The following is a 22909-nucleotide window of genomic DNA, read 5'->3' on the forward strand; positions in this document are numbered from 1 at the left end:
CAGGTTAACTCTAGGTTATGGAAGTTCTTACACATTTTCATAAAATCAGTATATTGTAATTTCTCTTTTCTGAGTGAGTATATCAGATGGAGCGGGCATTTTAAAATTAACCCGAAAAAAAATATTACAATTTGCGTGAGCTTATATAAATCATAAATTCACAATGTGCAAACTTCAATATATTTACATTTATAAATCAAGTTAGTGTTTGATGTAAGTATTTCTTACTCCTAATATTTCTTATATCTCATTATCATCCAGAATTTTTTTCGCTGTGCTACATGACAATAGCCTACTTAGCTCTTAGCATAGATCAAATTCACGGACCCACTAGAAATAATTGTTAAAAATACAAATTTTCTCTCGATTTAATGTAAATGTTTGGTTCAATCAAGAAAAAGAAAAAAAGAAGAGTTACAATTCAGGACACAGTAACAAACTTGTACTAAAACGCGTGCAGTTTTAATATACGGATCCATAGTATAAGTAGCAATAGCAGTAGGAGTAGGGGTAGCAGTAGGAGTGGGAACAAGTTACAAGCCCTGCAGGGTACGTTGGATTCTGTTCTCCACATAAAATGGGCAAACTAAAAAGATGCCAAATTTTTCCGTACATTTTACAATTTGTGGATCCATATAATAAAACTGCACCCTAAAAAGAGTTTCAATGCAAAGTACACAAACGAACTTGTAGGTAGTGGCACCAATCAGCACGAATGTTATGAAACTTAGTCAGGCAGTGCGAATCTGGTGGAGCTCGTGTATTCATCCATAGGAGGAGGGGCATCAGCGACTCTAGGTTTGGGGATAATCGATAATAGTGGAAACATGAGACATAAGCATTCCCCACAATGCTCGCCTTTTACACTACACTGATGTTAGTTGACGGAGGTACAGCCCTTTTTTAGAATCGGATTAAAGAGTTGCAGTTTTGCTAATTTCTGCTAATGTTAGGTTTGGTTAGAATCTAAACATTTGACTCCCTTCACCTAAACAGTAACCTTTAACATTAAAACAATTTTATCTCGAATCTTAAAAGTGCAAAAGCTATATATGATTATCGGTGAAAAGCTTGAAGTTTCTTCTTTAATTTATTATATCATATTTTATATTGGTAGAATATTGCAGTATTGGAAAGTGCTTTATGTGTTGCATAAAAATTAAAAAAAAATAAATAATAAATAAATGAAAGGTTAACGAAAGGCATCCAAAAAGAAAGCATGTGCATTATATTCTACTTAATATACTTGATTTATTTACCCTTTTTTTAAAAAAAAAAAAAAAAGCATTATTAGCATTTTCAGTCCACTACATTGTATCGATTTATGATGTGAAATATTTCCATAAATGTTAAAATTTAAAGCGAGGTCACTACAGACTGACTTATGTGGTGGAATTTTGTGTAAAATGTGCTTTCCTGAGATCAGGCTAGTAATTGTATTCTTCGGAAATTTTTCGGATGTGTTAAACCTTTTCATAACCAGTCGGTTGCAAATGATTTTCACAGATTCAAAAGGAACACACATTAAAGAAATTACTGCACTTTCACTAAATGAACAGTTCAGAAGATTTATTTTTGAGAGTGAAAGAAATACTGCAAAAGCACTGGTAACCGTATTTGAATCCTACCGGGAAAATCAGGTAGATTTCGTAGTTCCGTTATGAAATATTCACTCTCGTACAAGAAGAAACTTATTTGATAGTTGAGAAGGAGATTGGCAACTATGTTCCAAAAGTCATGTCTGACTCAAACCAATATTTATAAAAGAGGAAAGAAAGAATGTGCTATCGTTTATTTGTAGGGTAAAAAAAAAAAAAAAAAATCTTTTCTGCATCCCAATAAAAAAGATAACCATCCAAGTCGATTAGTGTGAACCGTCATTTATTTTAATAAAATATATATATTTTTGAATTGGTTAGTTACAGAGATACCATAATTCTCTCACTTTTATCTTTTATATGAATTTCCAAAAAAAATGTACTTCGTCGTTAACACATATACCAATAGAACTGTTCGGTGTTAAGGTCTGCTGATATTCATTTTAAAGTTTTAATTATCTAGAAATATCATTACATAACAAAGGTAAATATGCGCTGGATTATACAAAGATTAAGTGGGTAAATGCCTCATTATATCCTTATATAAGTGCTCTCTACATCCTCTGTATTTATCCTGTACGCCTTCTTCGCGAAACTTCGATTGATTTCTGATAAGGTCTCATGCTTTATGTTCCATCATTAACCAGTAGGTCCGTGTTTCGTTTAACTTAAGTACTAAAATGGGCGCTAAATACTAAACAACCAATCAAGCAAAAATACAGTAAGTTAGTAGAAGATAAAAGTCAACAACGACAAAGTAAATTTAACTAATAAGTGCTAACGGTACATGTATTTGAGCAAAGAAAAGGCTGGAGAGCACATGTATATCTTTCTTTAAAATATTATAGTATTACATCTTAAAAATGTTATCTAGTTTTAGTGGAATTTTTTATAACATTGTATTTTTTAATTTATTTAAAAAATGTAAGATAGTAATGTACCAGGCGAAATTTTCGTTTTAGCGTTTTCTGTCCTGATAAATCACTGGTAATCGGTAGTTGGTAATTGGTAATTTTAAGGTTTTAAGGAAAACAGAAATACGAGAGTTGAGTTGATTTTAGTTTAGCGTCCGTTTTAGCAGCGAGGCTATATGAGATGTGGACCTACTGATTAACGTGGAATCCGCAGCACATGAGACAGAAAAAAGAGAATCGTACTTCGATATAATGGACTTATCTATAACAAAAATACAATAATGTACTAGGAAGATAGTATAGTTGTTTATAAAATTGTAGAAGAAAGTAGATTAGATTTTGCTTCAACTAGAGAGAATATAAAGAAAAAATATAAAATATAAAAATATTGACCGATATTTCGGTATGGTGCTATATTTTCAGTATTTAGACATACCGAAAGTTTGGTATGAATACAAGTAAAATTTCGTATACTGTAAAACACTGGTTTCGCTAGCTTTACCTCCCTAGTCCGATCCCAAGCTATTCCACCCACTAACTTAATTTCACCTACAGTGGCACTTAGCGATGTCTTCTCCTGTCCCGCTCATAAATTTAGTTAAAACTAATAATAATTTTATTTTCAGATTTGTTGTCTTTCCTGAGCATTAATTGCTGAGGGTTTCAAATCTCAACCTTGAACAGTTTTAGTGTTTGCAAAATGGCTTTTCATGACTTCAGATTTGCTTTTAATAAGGTTGAAATTAAAACAGAAAACGTTCCTATTAAAGTTGAAATGAAAGCAGAAAACGAGTTATTTGAAGAATGTAACTATAAACTATGTATTAATAACACTTATGACTATAACGATCCTCTTACTATGAGTTTGGAATGTAAGGAACGAAAACATGCAACGGAAGGGAAGAATATCGCTTCAGAAAGTAATGAGGAAGAAACAATATCAGATTGGAAACTAACATCGAAAGCAATATGTTTGGTTAAGCGTTTATCAACAGCTGATGTACTTTTAAATGCCAAACGTTTTGACAATAACATCAAGCCAAAATCCTCCGATTTTACACAGAACACAGAAGAGTCAAGCAGTCAGATATATTTCACTATTGAAGATAAGAACGATCACAAAGAGGACGTTCAAAATTATCACAAGGGAGAAACAAGTGGCAATTCTCAGGCCCTCAGGTATGTTTGAACGCTCTTATTTCATCAGGGTTGTGTTTTGTGTAAATATATACTTCGATAATTTGTTAAATATTCTTTTTTCGTTTACCTTAAATTATGTTATTGGAATCTCAAATAATTTAACACAAAAGTTTCCAACCTCTAGCTTACCTTTGTAAGTTGTTATACACGTCTGCAGTAAGATAAGTATCAAGACGTAACAGTAAATTGTTATAAAACCCTTTCGTACACCAAGTCTTTAGTGTTACCGTGGAATACTGACACGCTTTTGTGCATGCCAAGAGCATTCTTCTTATTAACAGGTGCTCGCAAGTAAGACGCTCGCTCAGTGATATTTTAAACAAAATACGATTTGCTGTCAAGTCTCAAGACTACTTAAGACAACTCTTCTGAAATAATAAGTGCGATATTAAGTATGTTTACTTTGTGGGCAGAAAATTTAGTAATATGTTTTTATTATAGGGAGCAGTGCCAAACTGGCGTATCTAGAATTTTCCCCTCTCACTTAATATATTTTCATGATACAAAATCTTATATTTTTGTATTCATTTATTTATCGGTTTTCAAGCTATGACATTATTTTATATATAGATCAACCTACTAAATTAGAATGCCAAATACGGATAGCTCGTAAAAATGCCTTTTTTGCTCATAACGTTGTGGACCCCTTTCACTTATTGCGATTGTTCTAATATTAATGTATGCCATATCACGAACGAACTCCTGCTAGACCAACCAGTAATTCAGCTTTTCTACACAGTTTACGTTAATATGTCTTAACTAACTTCACTGGTGAAGGTTCGTGTCTCAAAAGTTTATGATGCCCGGTCACATCATATCACTTTGTATTATCAGTGATAATTACACATAAAAGTTTTCTTCTTGCTGTTTTAGTGTGACGTTTATCGAAAAAATAATATTTTATTTTAAAGGACGATATCGTGTATTTTCAAACACTGACAATGTTATTGTCCTTACCGGTGTAGTAATATCCGGCACGGAAGCCCTCGTTCAATCCGAAATCCGACAGGTAGACTTTTTGTTTAGACTCCATTTCCTTGAGTTTCCTGGAGTTCTTGCTTGCTTCCCGCTTTCCTCATTCCATCATTGTCATGTATCTCATCCTTTTCCTCTCCCTTAACCCGGGCAGATATCCGCGGGACGTTAAATTTAAAAACTAATATGTTCCAAATAAATGTTGGCAAGCAAACTGCTCAACAAAGAAATAAAGGTGGAAACTAAAATTCTATTAAAATCGACAGCTCTAAAACAAAAAGACAGTTATGATTTATTTATTTAACTCTTCTTCTTCTTCGATTTTTCCAAATGATTAGATTTCTTCAATACTTCGCTTTACTTACGTGAAGACAGCAATTTTCGGTCTATAACGAAGTATAATCAAGTTTTAACTTCAAGGCTCTTTGCTTCTTGTTTAATGGTAATACGTGACATCACCGTTTAATTTTAAAAAAAATGTAAATGGTGGTTTGTAATCGTTTAATGAAATGGAAGGCAAACAATCTTTTAGGATAACGTGTGCTATAATCCGTTTATAGTATAATTATTAATTTCTTTGCTGTTTGACAGTAACAAATTGAATAACTCAAATTTGAGGTCTTCAATCGAAGTACTGAATTGTATTTTAAAGAATGTTTGTTGTTCCTTCAGTGACAGTTACACGGTTGTTTACTACAAGTAGATTAATGCGTAATCAGAGAACACAGTGTTTGTTTTTGTTCTCTGTACGCCGAAAGAATGTCAGTTCTCTCTAGCTGAAATCATACGAGATATATTAGGATTATGTGCAGACATTTTTCGTGGCAAAGGTTACAATTAACTAGGTACCTGAAGTCAGTGCCTTGCGCGGGAAATAAAACAGTGGACTTTTGATAGAAGCTGGGAGATTGAAAAGAGTAAAAAACGAAAAATGAAAATATCTAATCCTTTCAACTGCAGTGTCTGATTTGTTCAGGAAATGATTTCTTTGTTTTAGCATCACTAAAACTTCGCTTCAGCCAATTTTGTCTCTCTTCCGTGTAGGCTAGATATAACCAATATTTAGTCCTGCATATGTCATAATGGAGGTCTAATTTACTTTTCTGTGGAGGAGGGAAAACGTTTGTGTGATTAACCTTAGGAATTTAGACTCTGATTATCAACAAAATGTCAGCGCTCTTTGTGTTTTCTTTCCTTCACTATGCAGAATTTAATTCAATTAGATATTTGATTTAATTATATAAAACTCATGTAAGAAGTGTTAACATATAAGCGAATTTTCAGCAAGTATTGCTTAGACGTTGACCAGAGTAGGTGAGGGTCATTGCGATGAGCGATAAGTAATAAATAGTTCTAAGGGATTCAAGTAGATAGTGGTCTTAATGGATCGTGGTGAAGTTTTTATTGATGCCCACCGTCTCGTAACAGGATACGACCTACATAATCCGGAACCCTTTATGACATGGAAGCTTACGTATTTCCGAAGATATATATATAGACTTAAAAGACTAAAGAGTGTCATGGATTTTTAGGTATACTGCGCACAATGTCAAATTAATAATTTATTTGACTAAACTTCTGTAGTCGCACAGAGCTTCGTTGGGATATTCTTTACTAAACTTTTATTACGACCAGAGTTGCGAATTTTTGTTTTTTAAAATTTAAATCTTAAATATGGTTGACAGTTTTCCGGTATGTCTGACTGATATTAAAATATAAGAGTGTTTAATACTAATACAATACTAAATTTATACTTTCCAGCTGCGAGAAGTAATTACTGCTACACTAACACATCTTTGTTAAGGAATGCAATTGTTATTTACGTAATAAATGTGGAATTACATTCTTCCTGGCTCTATACAATACTTGGTATATGTATCAGGAATTTTTTTGCATTAAATTTTTTCTTTCAATTCGTTGTAACAATTCTATGAGAAAATAACTAAAGTTAGTTTATTAAGTCCCATGCATAAGTAACAAGCATTTACATTGCTGTGGTTTGTTTCGGATGAATTTACTATTTACAGGTGTTTAAGTATAATAGATCAACATTTTTGGTATACGTCAAAAACGTATTTTAAATATACACATATACCAATTGTAGTAGTGTTGGTTTTATGGTAACTGTACATCCAATTTCAAACGAGATATATTCATATACTTTTAATGTAGTAGATATGCTAATGCTATTTTCGGGAGTAAATCACTTGCAAATATGCTCATGGAACAGTTTTTGTTATTTTCTCCATAATCTTATCAGCACTGTCGATGTATTTAAAAAATGTTCGTATGTGCTAAGTGCTGACAAATTTTCTTAGATTATCTTTGACTCCTTGTTTAAGACTTTCTGTCTTATTAATAATGCTTTATCACTACACACAATACAACATTTCATCATTGGGTTCGTGCATACATCCTATGAGGTAAATTTTGATCTAATTTAGGGTACAGGAGCGCGTCTTATTTAGATATCTTTCCGGTTATTCTGTATTATCCATTACTGTACTGATCAAAAACAGTAATCTCGCCTTTAATCGCATAAACCTAATTACATATCTTATGATATAACTTTTTGCAGACTTGGGGATCAAAAACCACCACATAACTTTATAAAGCTTCGTGTCTGATCAACAAGGCAAAGCTGCTTTTTTTTTTTTTTTACTTTGGTTTGCCCGCTTAATGTTCGATACTTGAATTTTTTTCATACTTATTACGTAAGAACTTTCCTGCTAACTTCTGTTTTAGATATTGTATATTAAAGCATAAGATCACTTGTGTTTTCGAATTGAATTGATTACTTTTGCTTTAGCAACGACGAGGTTTTGAATGATACGCGCTCCTGCTTCCGTGGGTTACGAACCATATTGAAACTTGCCTAATTATGGTGTACATTTCTGAAGGTTTCTTGAGAAACTGCTATTCAGATTTCCGAATACATGATTGATATATATATATATATAAACATATATATATATATATATATATATATATATATATATATATATATACAGTATATAATGTCTGTGTATGTGATACAATCTGTCATGAGAAGTAGACAATTATATACGCTCTTCCTGTTTCCAGTTAGTACTGCGCGCAGTCGGACTTGTTTCTCTTAGTAAAACTGAATTCTTATTTATTTTTATTTGCAAATAGAAAATCAAATATGGCGTGAATAGCATGTAAACGAGCCAAATGAAGAAAAAAAATAATACAATAAAATAAACTTCGCGTGGATGGGAGGTGGTGTCGCTAGCGGAAGGAAAGAAAAAAAAACATAAAAGGTTTATGACTAGGTTAAACCATGACTAAATCACATTATTACTATTCCTTCCCTATATTGCTCATTTTCTGGTTAAATTTCATATCGGACTTCCGAAGAAAAAAAAACTATCCAAACAATTTATAGACCGTGTTAATACCGACCACTCCCAGCCACGGCCTCGTTTTCAGTTTTGTTAGAAATAGGAGAAGAAAAAGAAAAAAAGGAGAGTAGGAGAAAGAGGTAGGAAAGAAGAGGAAAGGAATAAGGGAAGGAGGTAACAAAGTAAGAGAAGGAAAGGAAAACAAATATTACTGGATGTCATTGCAAAATGTAGCAAAGGGAAATGGATGGTTATTGAACTGAATTTGTCTTCAAGTGCTATTGGGTAAGGATTTAGTACTAAGTTAATCAGATATAGACACATGTTTATACATACAGCTCAGACCTAGATCCAGATAACCACGACTACTGGGTTATCCCAATCTAGCCCCGATCGGTGAAAAAGTTTAATTTTAATAATTCATCCACTGTTTCCGAAGTACTCAACTAATATCCATTCTTCGAAGTTCAGACTTTGAAATCGACCACACATATAAATTAGCCAAGAAAAAAAAATAATCAAAGTTATCAATGTAATATTCATATTTTATGCGTCGATATAAATTTCGATGTATCTGAAGGAAAACGTCGTATTCAGGCTCATCCTGCTATGTTAGCTTCTCTCCCAGAGCAGATTTAAACCAGTCGGTATTGGTCCTTCATGACCTTGATCGTGAACTACCACATATCTTAGTCTATTAAACGTACATTACCAATATTAGTACAGTAAAGAAAATTTTATCAATACTACAACTTAAGCTAGATTTATCACCCAATCACACACTCATTCACACAGGACAGTGTATAGGTATTAAGGTTTATAGTCAAAGTAAACTATCTAACTACAATTTTCACAAACGTTTATTACATTAATTTAAAAGAAAGAAAAGAAATTCAAAGCACAAATTGTTATTATATGTCAGTAGCATATACATTAAAATACATATATATATATATATATATATATATATATATATATATATATATATATATATATATATATATTCGTTGTTTGGATTATACAATGGCATCGTTTTAGATGCAGATGAATGTATATATATATATATATATTGTTTACATAGATGAAAAAAATTTATAATATGATCACATATATGACGTTTTAAATATCATAAAACAAATTTGTAATTCACAATATGAACCACTAAAATATTTTCCTTACATTATTTATTTAACAGCGATGAACGAGGGAGAAAGAAAAAAACTTTTATGTGTAACTAAAAGATGAGTCTTTACCTTCTAAGTCAGATCTTTAATAGTATTTATACGTCCTGACGCATATATCAAACGAAGCGTTAACATCACAACTATTAGGCACTATTCATAGCGTCCAACTATTTCGCTCTACTTTGTTTCAGTTTTATATATATATAGTCATAAGCATAGCTCATCGAGCAGATGCTACACAACTTTATACGCACATTTACTTTTTCAATAGTTTTCCCACCTTGAGATTCTGAAAGACGAAATTTCATTTATATCACACTTAGGATATTTTCGTTCGGGTCGGTCCGATTACTAATTGATCAGTTTACCATATCGAAGTCACCTGTTCTTTGTCGGGACACATCCTTTCATTTTATTTAATTGATTATGTAAAAAAAATTGATATAGAGTATTCCAGTTAGGAGCGACATTTTCACAAGTATTAGGATAAAGATGGCTGGGATCCAGGAAAACACCACTAATTCGGATTCAGGATATGTAGGTGAAGGGGGGAGGGTGTAAGGGTACACTTTCCAAGTAACCTGTCATCGTCGAACAGATATTAAACAGGTTGATGAGTTTAGGTTACGTTTAAGACCTCCCGCTATTCCGTCATACATGTTAGTAACACTATTACATTTGGAATTACTAGTTACATTCATTGGAACAAAATATGTATTACGCGGCGGTATTCTTAACCTCTACCTCTCTACATTCACAGGGAAATTACTTTAAAAAGAAAAACCACGGCAACATATTAGCATTCGGGGTAAATGCGGCGCCCTTACATATATCCTTTCAATCAATTTAACATTTGGTATTTCCGTTTAATATTCTATTCATATTTAATATATATTTACATCTCAACACATACATATATATACAATAAACGCGCACACATATAACTCAATAACCCCAACAACATATTCAAGGTTGCAACATTGTACAGAGAAACAAAATTCCCTTTTTTATATATATACCGCGTGATTATAGACTAGATTTTACACATGTATTTCAAGAGTAGGTCATAAAATAAATAAATAAAAAAAGAAATATTATGGCAGGCACGTAACACAGGATATTCATAAATACATGAACATATATAAACCAAACAATTTTTATCTTAACTTTGGGCCCAGGATTACAACAATATTCACGGAAATCAAATAAATGGAAAGTGACCACTGGATCAGAAGAGAATCCCAGACGGACAATGGTGAAGGAATGAAAATGGAAATTACGATGTACTGAATCGTTACTCACTTCGGCGATGGGTCAAATATAATGTAAACCCAGTCCCTACATATTTCATCAAACGAATCGTGTCCCGAGACGTCTCAGCTGGTCATTTCGGTTTGAAATTATACAATAATTCATTGATATCTAATACTTTCAAAATCAAGGGGGGGGGGAAGGTTGAAAAATAAAAGAAAAACCTTTAGAGAAGGAGTAGAAGAATGAATAGATAAAACGAGAGGAGACAGAACAATATAACTACGAAACATAAGTGGTCGAATTTATGTATACAACATACTATAACCATATATTTTCTTTTATGCCAAAAGGGGTTCGGCTTACCAAATAAATAGCCGAAAAACAAATATCTTCAACGACGAGACGAGTCTGTGCCCTCGATGGGATTTTCGGAAAGACAAAAGCTTTACGGAAATCCCACCACTCACCGTATCCGGTCAACGCCATTCAAGACCCCGGAATCCATCGGAAGGTTAGAGAAGGCTCTAATTTAGAATTAAAAAAAAAATTATTCGACCTCTCAGAAACTAAGAAAGTCCAGAATAGTAATGAAACTAGAGTAAAAGCTAAGATATCCCTAACGAGTGATTTGCCAAAATAAAAAAAAAATAAATAAATTAAATTTTGAATCGGTGATTTCAGTGACCAAACATCACCGATGGCTACCCTGCGCAGACATGGCAAAGTCTGGGACGTTAATTTCCATCAATTAATTAAACTAAGAAAAGAAACGAACATACTTAAGAGGGTCAGGGGTCGACATCCGGGTACGCAAATGAACCTAAAATTTTAGTAGTGGTTAATTTAATTTGCTTTGCCTCGTCTGTCCTATTCACTCTACAAACACTGTATGGTAGCGAAGAAAAAAATCTCAGAGTCATAGGATCTTCTCTTTCATAACCGACCGAAAACACAATTCACAACAGCCCAAAACACCAACTATTTGGTATCATGATCGATTAGCAATTACAGTTAGTTAGCCATTATATAATGCTATCCCTACCCTGCTCTCAGACGAGATTGTTATAAATAAATACTACTGTTATAGCATACTCAACTACGAAGTAATAATATATTTTGACATATCACTCGCCTACCTTGTCGAGTGATGTCTCGGCGTGGAGGTCATAACTCGAAACGATTCTCAACGCGCATTTACGTTTCATCTATATATCAACATATGGCTAAAATACACTGGGCCCATGTATACACTATACGGGTGTCATATCATCTATTCTCTTTTACTACACTACATTTGTATTTCACTTATATTATCATTTTATTCATATATTTATTAACTTCTGACAACGCACTATTCTTTTTAGACACCCTGTTTCTTCTATCTATGCCCAGACTATCCATTCATTCCAACACGCAAGAAACATTACTCGAACCCAAGACTTCTTTACTACACAAACCATCCTATATCTTACTTCGCAGCTGTTTTAAAACAACTCTCAATATAGATATATTCACAAAAAATAAACTATCCGCAATAATATTGCTGAATGTGATGAAATTCTGACAGAAACAATGAAAATTTATCTGCAACCACAAGAAAAAAATTTGGAATCCAATATCGTAATTTCAGAACAGAAATAGCATCACATTGGCTGACTTCTGTTAAGAATCTATGCATAGTTTATTTACTTAAATATTTTCATTACTGGACTAAGCAGAATGTCGCAGTTTTCAGAATATTAGAGTGTCAAATCACATTATCCAACTATCTGCTCATATGGGCCAGAAATTATGTTTACTCGGTTTTAATTTGAAAATAAAGGTCGATTTTGTAGAACCTAAATCACTAACTGGGTTCAATGGTAAAATATGCACGACTGATATTCCGTCACAAAGGCGCTAGTAACTATTTGATCGAACTGTAAACCATGAAATGTGACCTTGTACACTGAATTATTGTACTATATTACTCTCACTTTCAGATATGGATTATAATGAGTTCATTTAATGACGAAATACCAAAATCGAATAGTAAATACCACACTGTCCATATTTAATTATCTTACGCTCCCAATCACTCACTACTACAAGAAAATGTTTACTACAATACGAATACACACATACTACTTAAACTACAAGACATATTATGCTAATACATACTAATCATCATTACCATTAATTTTGTTATCTATATAACACAAATAAAATTCATCAGAGTTTACCATTTTTGTTTAAATCGGCTCTAGTTAATTTAGAGGAAGGAAATGGACAGGGAAAACTGAACCAATTGGTCCTGATTAACTCATGATGTTCTGTAAGCTAATGGACAAAACGTGTCCCAAGGGGACATGCCAAAGCTCTTAATTGAGAGGTTCCCCTCCCTAAAAGGGAAGGAAACCTAGAGAATTAAAAATTTAGCCCATCCCTACCGGAAGCTATCCCAATTCGGGATTAAAACAGTAGCCCTTATAGTCCTATTCGCACCTGGTGAAAATGGCAAAAATTAGAAGTGTTTATTCAGACTCAGTGTAATGACTTTGTGGATTATCTAGTACCTAAAGATAGTTTTAATTCGGCGACGTAGCAAATGTTTCAGTGCCTTGTACGAAGAGACCGTGGCAAGCGATCATTCTAAATGTTACAGAGACTATGCTAAACTTAAAATACCGCCATGTGGGTTAGTAAGAAAAAAATCACTTGCTATCTACATCAACAAGTTACTACACGGACAGGTCTTGACTTTATATGATATTGGGAGGGGTGGAAAGGATAATCACTGTATTGAAGTTACTGAGTCAAAACAACTGAAGAGTTTATCACATCAAATTAAATGCACTTAAATGCCAAACCTGTCCAAACTAACTGTTTACAGCCATCATGGCATCCTGTGTTGACAGCTACCACTCACTTAATTTTAGTCTGTTTTTACTATGGAGATTTAGTAATTTTAGCTCCTCTACTTCCGGGTTAGTGTAGTTTTGACTTTAAAATGTAAATTACCTGGTTTACTCGGCTTTTCTGCTAAAAATCCTCCCAATCTGCTAGCTGATTAAATATGCATCTCTACTTTTCCTGTGCTTGAGGTAGGATGAAGATGATCGCGCCTTGATATGTAGCGTGGGTAACTGCACCAATGAAAATAAAGCTTTTTTGGCGGTGTAGTATTTAAAACGAATAAAGAATGGTAAAATCTTGATTGAACCGGATCTTTAGAGGAACATTGGTACCAAAAGAGGGGTGAGGAAAGTCCGAAACATTGTGCCAAAATTTAGATTGGTTAATTAGTCTAAAACTTCCATCCAATGGTCGGCCTATATTTCCGAATAGTACTGACACCGTGAGATTTGTAATCGTCCATTTAAAATATGCATATGTGAGATTTATAATTAGTTAATATATGAAAAAAGATATGAATCCCCAAAAATATGATTCCTAAAGAATTTTTTACCGTCTTCCATGTTAATTTTTGAATAAAATAACGAACAATTAAATAACTTATATGAACCGAAAGATTTTCTCTTTTTTTTTTAAATAGAAAGTACAGTCGGTGAAAAAAAAATTCTGACACTCTCCCATCAAAAATATCATTACATTAAATTGTAACGTTACATTACAAGCATAACTATGTGACAACCTGATGTAAGGGTTTAATGTATTGAAAGTAACCTGATGTTTGCCTACACTCTGTTGAAGAACGGAAGATAGTCTGAAGAAAGGATTTTCTCGTTTAAAAGGATACAGACCCAACGAGTGAACACAATCATAAGGCAAAAGAACAAGCTGTCAACACTACTTGAAATCGAGTACGGATGAGAAATTTTCCGTTGACCAGATTTACAAGATATCCTCTCAACTGTAAACAGTTTACAAGCAAGACCACGTTGAGAAATGTATCGATTTCCCCATCTGTCTTTCTTCAGTTAAGCAGGATTACATAAAATTGTTAGGAGTCCAGACTATCGTATTCTATACTTGGTTATTAACAACGTAAAAAGAAAGACTAATTAATTTGGAAAACAAAGTTGAAAAAACTTTCTAGTCACAAAAGCTTTTCCTATGCACAACGGTATATCTACACTTATTGGTTTGAAATAGTCCAGGAACTTGCGAAAGTGCCACTCCGATCAAGAAAGCTTTATTTGTTAATCACTATAGCATTGGAAAGAAAAAATAAATATCCTGGTTTATCTTATTTCTTCTCACTTAAATAATTTTCTGTAACCCTGGAACTACAGATAAAATTTTGTACCTTTCAATACCAACCGGGTTCAATGGATTTTTTCGCTTTTTTCTAGCCAATGATGTGCCCTTTTTGATGAGAAGAGTAATTAAACAATAAATTGCTAACATCTTACGTTTTATTAACTAGAACAACAATGAAATACACTTACGTTTAATGTTTTTTTTCTCTTCAAGAAAAATGAAGTATATTTTTTATATATGAAGTAACAAATACTAAGATATATATATATATATAATATTGAAATGTATACGTCAGAAATGTATTCCTAAGTAACAAAAACATATTTGAATTTAGTAGAGTTTTCACAAACTCGCAGTGGTTATTGCATTGTAGGGAACAAATAAAGGTCACATGGACTCTTGCGGTAAATAGGGAATGTGGTCTAGAACTTTCCACCCCCATCATGCAAACAGGTTTCTCACAGGAACTGCGTTGTCATTCAAAACAATGGGTGGATTCCTTATGAAGTTGGATCGTTTCCTGTAAAGTGCAGGACGAAGCGTGCGAGAAACCTGTGTTAGTACACTGCATGTACTATCTGGTTCAGAGGAACTGCATGCCGTAATATAACACCATGTACTTCATATGCCACTATCAGCATCATCTTCACATTCCTCCAGGTTACACTTACTTTCATGCTGACGCAGCTTCTTGTGTCGAGGAGATAATGGGTATCACTGGATTGGCGCTTAAGTTCTGGCTTATAAGAGCGCGCCCATATTTCGTCAAGTGCGATATTCCTATCCAGAAATACGCGCCTTTCCCGTCTGTAATGTGCAAAATAATGAGGCGAAAGCGTATCTGTGCCATTTTTGAACGCCTGTAAGTTGGTGCGGTACCCACCGGAATGCAATTTGACGCAACCAAGGACATTTTGCATCACATTAAATACTAGAGTGGGATGTTCCTACCTCCTTAGCCAATTCCCTGCCAGTGTATCTCCTGCCGCATGCAACAAAGATTGAATTAATTCATTGACTGTTTTGACTCAACCCGATGTCGACTTCCATCTGATTCCTGCTGCACATTATCACGTCCTCCACGAAACGCTGCAACCCAAAGTATTGCAGTCCGATACTGCAATGCGCTATTACAGCATGCTTAACGTAGTCCATAGTGACAATCCTTGGCGTTTCTTCCACGGGCCATTTCCATCATCCATGCACGTTGTTCTAACTTGTAAACATCCCCTTCAGAGCGGTATGATTTGACAACCCACATTCAACACACTCCACTACTATCACTACAGCACCTACATTAGCACCGCCACCTTCGTTTTATATCTCCACACACCTTCTACATGTGTTGCCAACAACAACAGGAACAAAACTTTTGCGCGGGGATAAAACAATGTTGCCGTGTATTTCTTTCCACCCCTCGTATTTATTTCTAGCTTCACCACGATAGCTAGGAGAACATTCAAATTCTAATGCTGCTATCTGCAATTCACAAGTTCAACCGAATCTGAAATTTAAAAAATATGTTTGCGCTCAATAAAGATCTGGGTCCAATGGACTCGCTTGGGACTTGATGCTATAAATTAGTAAACCTATCACATGACAAAAATAAAATGACACCTAAGTAATTTAAAAGAAGAATGCAATCAGCAAAATGTCAGAGAATATCAATACCTGGATACTCACAGTATCATTATAATTACTGACAAACGAATCCTTGTAGGTCCAACGGACCCACCCTGTAGTCGTAGGGTTAAATGTTAATAAAATATTTTTTAAAAGAAGCATGCCTACTCTTTTATTAATTTCAAGTGCATGATGCAATTTCCAAAGTAAGAAGGTCAAGTTTAAAAAAAAAATCATGTACAATTCATATCCATATTAAAGATTGTAACACACAAACTTATGACAAATCATGTTTATCTATTTTATTCAAATTCTCAAGGGTCTATATAATCTATTTAATAAACGATAATTTTGATTTCTGTGAATCTTTATTTATTTAGTTCAATGAAGGATAACATTGTTACAACAATGTCTAAATCCTACAAACATTTAATAATTACTTCTTTCATACTTTCAGTCAATCGCGATGTAACTAATTGGATTTCTGATTTCACAACAGACAACTCATTCGACATCTTTGTATCTAAACCGAGAATAGCGGATTTCATAGAGCAAATTTCTGATTTTACGACTTTAAAATCTGGCTTCAAAGAATTAATTGTCCGAACTTATTTCTGACATCACAAGCTTAAAATTTGATTTTAGAGAATTAATGTCCGCCTTAACATAGTTATTATCCATCGATAACTTTTGTTAGAACAATCCTTCCATTATGTTTTTCCAATTTCAATTCCCGGATATTTGATTTCCGTAAAGTCATTTTAGAAGTTTGAGTGATTTTAGTACTACTTCTTGCTCCTTCGGAAATAACAACCACTTCCGATTCATTTTGTCCAGAACCAATAACACCTTGAGTCTTCGAACCTGTTTCGTTACTTCGTACATTTTAATTTGTGTCGTTAACAACATCAATTTCTTATAACCATGTTTGACACATTCAATCCTCATTTCTTTGTTTAATTGATAGAAACAGGAAAGCCCCGAGAAAAGCAATACATACGGCCTTTGTACGTCAGAAATCTCATGTGGTGTGGTGTGGTCCCGTTTCAAATCTAGAACCTTTTACACTAAATGCGCATTCGTCACCACGGCCCAATCTTGAAACGAATTATACAAATTTAAATACTAAAAGCAACTTAAGACGAAATGTATTGTTTTATATATATTTATTTTATATAAAGAAAAGCAGTCCTATATCTTTTAAACAATACCAGCTAAACTAAGATTGAAGAATATTTCTACTAATTAACATTTTTAATTTGATATAATGTACTTACCAAATATGTGTCTGTAGTTCAACTGTGTGTTGCCGCACAATGGGTTACAAGATACATTTCCAAATGATCAGAAGTAAAATTTTGTCGGCGATCGGATAAAATATTCTTGTATTCAGAGAATGATCTCTCCACATCACATGAGGTAACAGGAGCGTATTTCAACAGTTGGATGTAGTTGGGGGAAATATCTTCAGGGGGTTCTTGTTTCACCACTGAGAATCTCACACACTGCTAATAGGCTGTCTTAACCCGGGTTTCTTTCCAGCACGGCATTTAGTTTATTTCGAACTTTTTCTCCTACATCTCCACACACACCTTGTAGCAATCTCTTTGCATCCTCTATGATTTCCATGCATTCTGGAAGAGGCCGCCCAACAGTCTCCAGCTTTTTAGTGCTTGTAGGTAGCCAACCAAAATTGCCGTCTATGTATGCGATATCACACGCTATTTTTGAGTCATTAAACAGTTTCTGAGCAATGCCAACTGACAGCAAAGATGGAAATGAATGAACAACAGGCTTTATTTTTTGAAAATATTCGTTGTAGAAATGTACTGCCTGTATCCAAGTACCTCATCGTTAGCACAGGGTCCGGAGGAAGTGGCACGTCTGGCAGTTGATCTCTAAAAACTTGAACACGTTCTTGCTCCTTAACAAACATTTTTTTTTCTTTTCATGGAAGAAACTAGTTGATTTACTTCGCAAAAGTTGTCTCACACCTCTTCAGCAACACACTGAAGACCATGGGCTATACAGGTGAAATGAATTAAGTAAGGATAAAGATCTGTAAGTGCTCTAGCCGCTTTTAACATGTACGCTGCACTGTCTGTGTAGAGAACAAGGACTTTTTCTTCTTGAACTCCTCCCGGCCACAACACTTTAAGACCGTCGTTTAAAAAGCGAGCAATCGTGAAATGATTCGTGCGTTCCAGCAATTGACTCGGAACAAGATAGGATCTAGATGAAGCATCTTCACTTAACTTTCCAATCACTAAATTTGCTACATAAAGTCCCAAAACGTCTGTTGTTTTGTCCACAAAAATCCAAATATATGAACTACCTATTTCTGCTCTACTGCTATCTATAGCTTCCCTATAACAAACTTGGAGATAACATTTTCGAAGAGTGGATTCGTCAGGAATTCGGCGCCCGCACTACTACTCCAGAAAAGCACAGTGTTTTGGCACTTTGTACCAAGGAATGCTTGCTGTTATCATTGCTTGGCACAAGTCTTTGTAAAGCTCACTCACTAAAGTATCTTGATGCATTTGTGTCAAGAGTACTTTTTTCAGTTCGCAAATTTTTATTTTTTGCATAAAGTGCACTTCATATATATTCTAACTGAAATTTCATTGAACATCCAATTTTTATCACACACTTGAAACACCACCACTTTACCGTCCGTAGTAAACGCATCGTCAATAGTTATACACGACCGCAATTTCACGGATAACGTTGAGACAACTTCGACGGTCAATGCAGAACACATGCGTTTTGCAATTGCAATACTAGAGTACTGTCCTCCTGTCATTCAGTTGAACAAGCGAAGTTCTTTGAAAGCTTAGGTTACCTGCTATGATATTGCCATTGTCGCCAGCTTCTTGGAACGAACTCTTGCAGTAAACTTCTGGAAGCACACTAGCATACAGTTTTAACTTGAATTGCAGGATTTGCTTTCATCTTTTTCCCCGTCCTACCTCCGATAACAACCAAATCGACTTCATTTTAGGAATTTCGTGGCCAGTCGCCTGTCAGGCACGTGATCTGTCTTCCTCCAGAGTTGAGAATAAAGGGTGCTACTAATGTACCTCGGAGGGAGGATATTTACTTGTTTCTTACATTTCTTTTGTTATCGGCGAAAATGCTGCGAAACATGGTTTGACAAATAAAAAAAAAGGAAGATATATTTCACTTTCGGTAAAGAAACGAAAAGATTGACATGACAAAATTGAATCTAGGTGCAAGCCTTGCACTGTTGCAGAGATTATTTTTTTAAAATTAAAATTTCAGTAAACGCAAAATTTTAAGACAGTTTTATGTAAAAAAAATGTAGAAACCATAGAAATATGTAGTAGTGGTCTAAATATGTAATACGAAACTTGAGTTGAAGTCCGCTGCAGGTGTGAATAAGAAACATTCAAGGATTTGACGAACCTACATATGAAGGAAAAAATGTGTAATTACATACAAATCCAGACATTACTTATTACAGCAAACCGAAGCAAACGTCTAGAATGCTTTAGTGCTTACAGCATGCCGGACTTTCTGGTTCAATATCGCTAACATCAGGCGCTAACATCCTATTAAAGTTCACTAGTCACACACATCCGAACAGACAGATAAAAAGCAAAAAAAGAGTAAAGTAACAAAGAACAACCATTAATCTTATTGGTTTCTTAAATGCTTATCTAGTTTCATATCGTAGATGTATACCCCACAAAAGATAAAAAATGACTAAATTTTATTGAAAATTTTGTCTTTAGACATAAAGCGACAATTTCAAAAAATATGTAACTGTTTAATTGCATTAAATAAATCCTGTAGCGTAGGTCGCCAATTTGTAAGAATAAAAAATGAATAAGTTAAATATTTTTTTATTAGGAAGATTAAAGAATATGTTCTAAATTGTCAATATATACAAAAGCTAATCTCCCAGTTAAGTTTTCCTAGGGGCAATGGTTTATATATTCTTCTTGGTTTGAAATAGTCCAAGAAATTGCGGCAGGCCAATCCGATCAAGAAACCTTGGTTTATTAATTACTATAGCATTGAAAAGAAAAACATGAAATTTCCTCGTATATATTTTTTCTCCCTTAGATAATTTTCCTTTAAATGCAAATAAAACATTTTTTAAACAAATCCGCCAACCCTTTTATTATCTTCAGGAGCATGATGCAATTTGCAAAGTAGATAGGTCAACGGTTTCCAAAAAGTCGTAAAATTCATATCCATATTGAAGATTGTAACACACAAACTTACAACAAATTTTATTAATCTATTTTATTCAAATTCTCAACTGTGTATGTAACCTATTTAATAAGAATGTAACACACAAACTTACAACAAATTTTGTTAATCTATTTTATTCAAATTCTCAACTGTGTGTGTAACCTATTTAATAAATGTTCATTTTGATTTCAGTGAATGTTTATTTAGTTCAATAAATAATAATTTGTGGTAGACAAACACCGTGTGCGTTAGTTTTCTCGGAGTTGTTTCCTTCTACTTTTTTCATTCCACCATTTCATCATCACCGTCCCCTTTACCCTAGCCTGCGTAAGCCTGTTACGTGGAACTCAAAGATTTTCAATGAAGGATAACAATAATTTCTCAGTCTGTTTTTTTTTAGGTATGCATAAATTGTTTTTCGGGATCTGTGCCTTGTCCTTAATATTCAGGATGATCAATAAGAAGAAAATATTCTGTTTCAATTTACAACAATAACATCAATGTGCGTTTAATGTTACTCTCTATTTAAATCAAGAATAATCAACATAGCGAACATTTAGCGACATTGCCTTATTTAGTTTTGAATAATAGCAACTTATTCATATTGGCTTTAAAATAGCAAAGATTCAACAATATGTTCATTTTCATTCTTAAGAGAGTGTGATATGTTTACGTTTGCTTTCAAGTGAAATTATATTTTCTTTTATTTCAGTGTTACATATGTATTACGTTATTACAACAAGGCGTTCATTAATAATATGGGATCTCAGTCCCTTCATATCTTATCATAGAATTAACGTGACTAACACTACAATTAATAAATAACATAACCTAAGGATGATAAATATACCTAATCTAACTAATCTACTCATGAAACATATCTAAATATGCATACAATAGACATTTGTATTAACCATTATTGTTACTTAATGAAGAAACCCTGACTAAATCTCATTTGAATATCATTTGCTAGGAAACCAGTGCATAGATCACCCAAATTATATATATCGTTATTTTTAGAGAGCAAACGAGAAGATGTGAGATTTATTCTTACTAGCATCACGATTCAGTTTAATACTGATGAACAACAGATTACTATATTTATTTTGTTACTGCATTGATCTTTTTTTTTTTTTCGATTGACCCTCAATCAGGGAACACACCCTATGCGAAGACAGCTGGGACATAAACAATCAATTCGACTTAATGCAATTTGGCAAAAATTTACATTTCCTGATCTATTATCACTCTGCAATAATCGTTTGTTATGCAATAGTTAATTCGTATTGCTGTAGTTACTTTCCTCAATTGATTATATTTTTTATATTTGAATGATCACGTTAATTAATATGCCACATCATTTTTACTATAATACAGAAACAGGATTCATACGCCTATAGCTTAAGGAACAAGAATTTGAACACGATTGATCATAATCTGTCGAGATGAGTGTGACTGTCCTAACCTAAATTAATTAGTCATGATAGTATTTATTTTAATTAATCTTGTAGAACACATATAATGAAGAAAACCATAACGAATAAACTCTACGTCACTTTTAATGAAATTAAAATCCCCGAAACAATTTCTACCCAAAAGTTATCAAGATAGCGTTTCTTAGTTACATTCTTGGCTATTAGATTATTTGTTTAATTTTATTTACGTTACATGCATTGTCCACCTCGCCATTTTCAACCGAAACATTTTAAGGTGCCAATTTTTTTTATTTAGAAGTTTGTGTCGTTCGTGTTTGCATTTTGATATTAATTAGTCAAATTTCCGAGCTCTAACTTGCACTGTGGACTTGGTACTTTTCACTATCTTCTTTTAACTTCACTCCCTTCATCTAGTGAGAGGAACAGCATGCTTATTATAATGATGATTTTCTAACTTGTAATTTATTTTATTATAATACTTACATTCTCTCTTCTCATTAGAGGAAGCTTTCTTCACCTCTTTTTCAGTTTTATTATGGTAATTTTCGCAAAATATCCTGAATTATTCTGTATTACGCACGTCATTTATTTCAGTATAGCGTTCAGTGTTATTACTCTTTACCGCACAAGGAAGTTGCGATCTTGGGTTTGTTCAACACTGTTATGAATTATGAATACGTTCTTTTACTGAAGATATTAAGTATATTAAGGATTGTGTCCAGCACTTTATCACATAAAATTTTTTATCATTTTTACACTCAAGCGAAATTATAGCGCTGTAAATTGGATTTGTTTACACTGAAAATATAGGCCCAAATTTCCAAGTTGTGTACATAAGATGTGCAAGTTTATATTCTCCTTATACGGGGTCCTATGTAATCCTGTATCCGTTACTGTATGGAATAACATCCTATATTCCTAATAACTCAGAAT

At 33.6% G+C, this 22909-nt stretch overlaps 1 protein-coding gene across 4 annotated transcripts in view; it reads left to right on the forward strand.

Moving 5' to 3' along the window:
• The window catches only part of LOC145694454 (uncharacterized), a 35911-nt gene that overhangs the window by 583 nt on the left and 12419 nt on the right, over positions 1 to 22909 (forward strand). For 3 of the 4 annotated variants that reach the window (XM_081770721.1, XM_081770722.1, XM_081770720.1), the window contains exon 2: positions 3139 to 3691. In XM_081770721.1, coding sequence (XP_081626847.1) covers positions 3213 to 3691 — 479 coding nt within the window. In that variant the 5' untranslated portion in view covers positions 3139 to 3212. Of the gene's footprint in view, positions 1 to 29; positions 214 to 3138; positions 3692 to 22909 lie in introns of those variants that run through there. The other variant, XM_081770723.1, reaches the window with a different exon arrangement.

The sequence above is a fragment of the Thermobia domestica genome, chromosome 9 (assembly GCF_964235325.1).
Source record: "Thermobia domestica chromosome 9, izTheDome1.hap1.1, whole genome shotgun sequence".
NCBI classification, from domain to species: Eukaryota; Metazoa; Arthropoda; class Insecta; order Zygentoma; family Lepismatidae; genus Thermobia; species Thermobia domestica.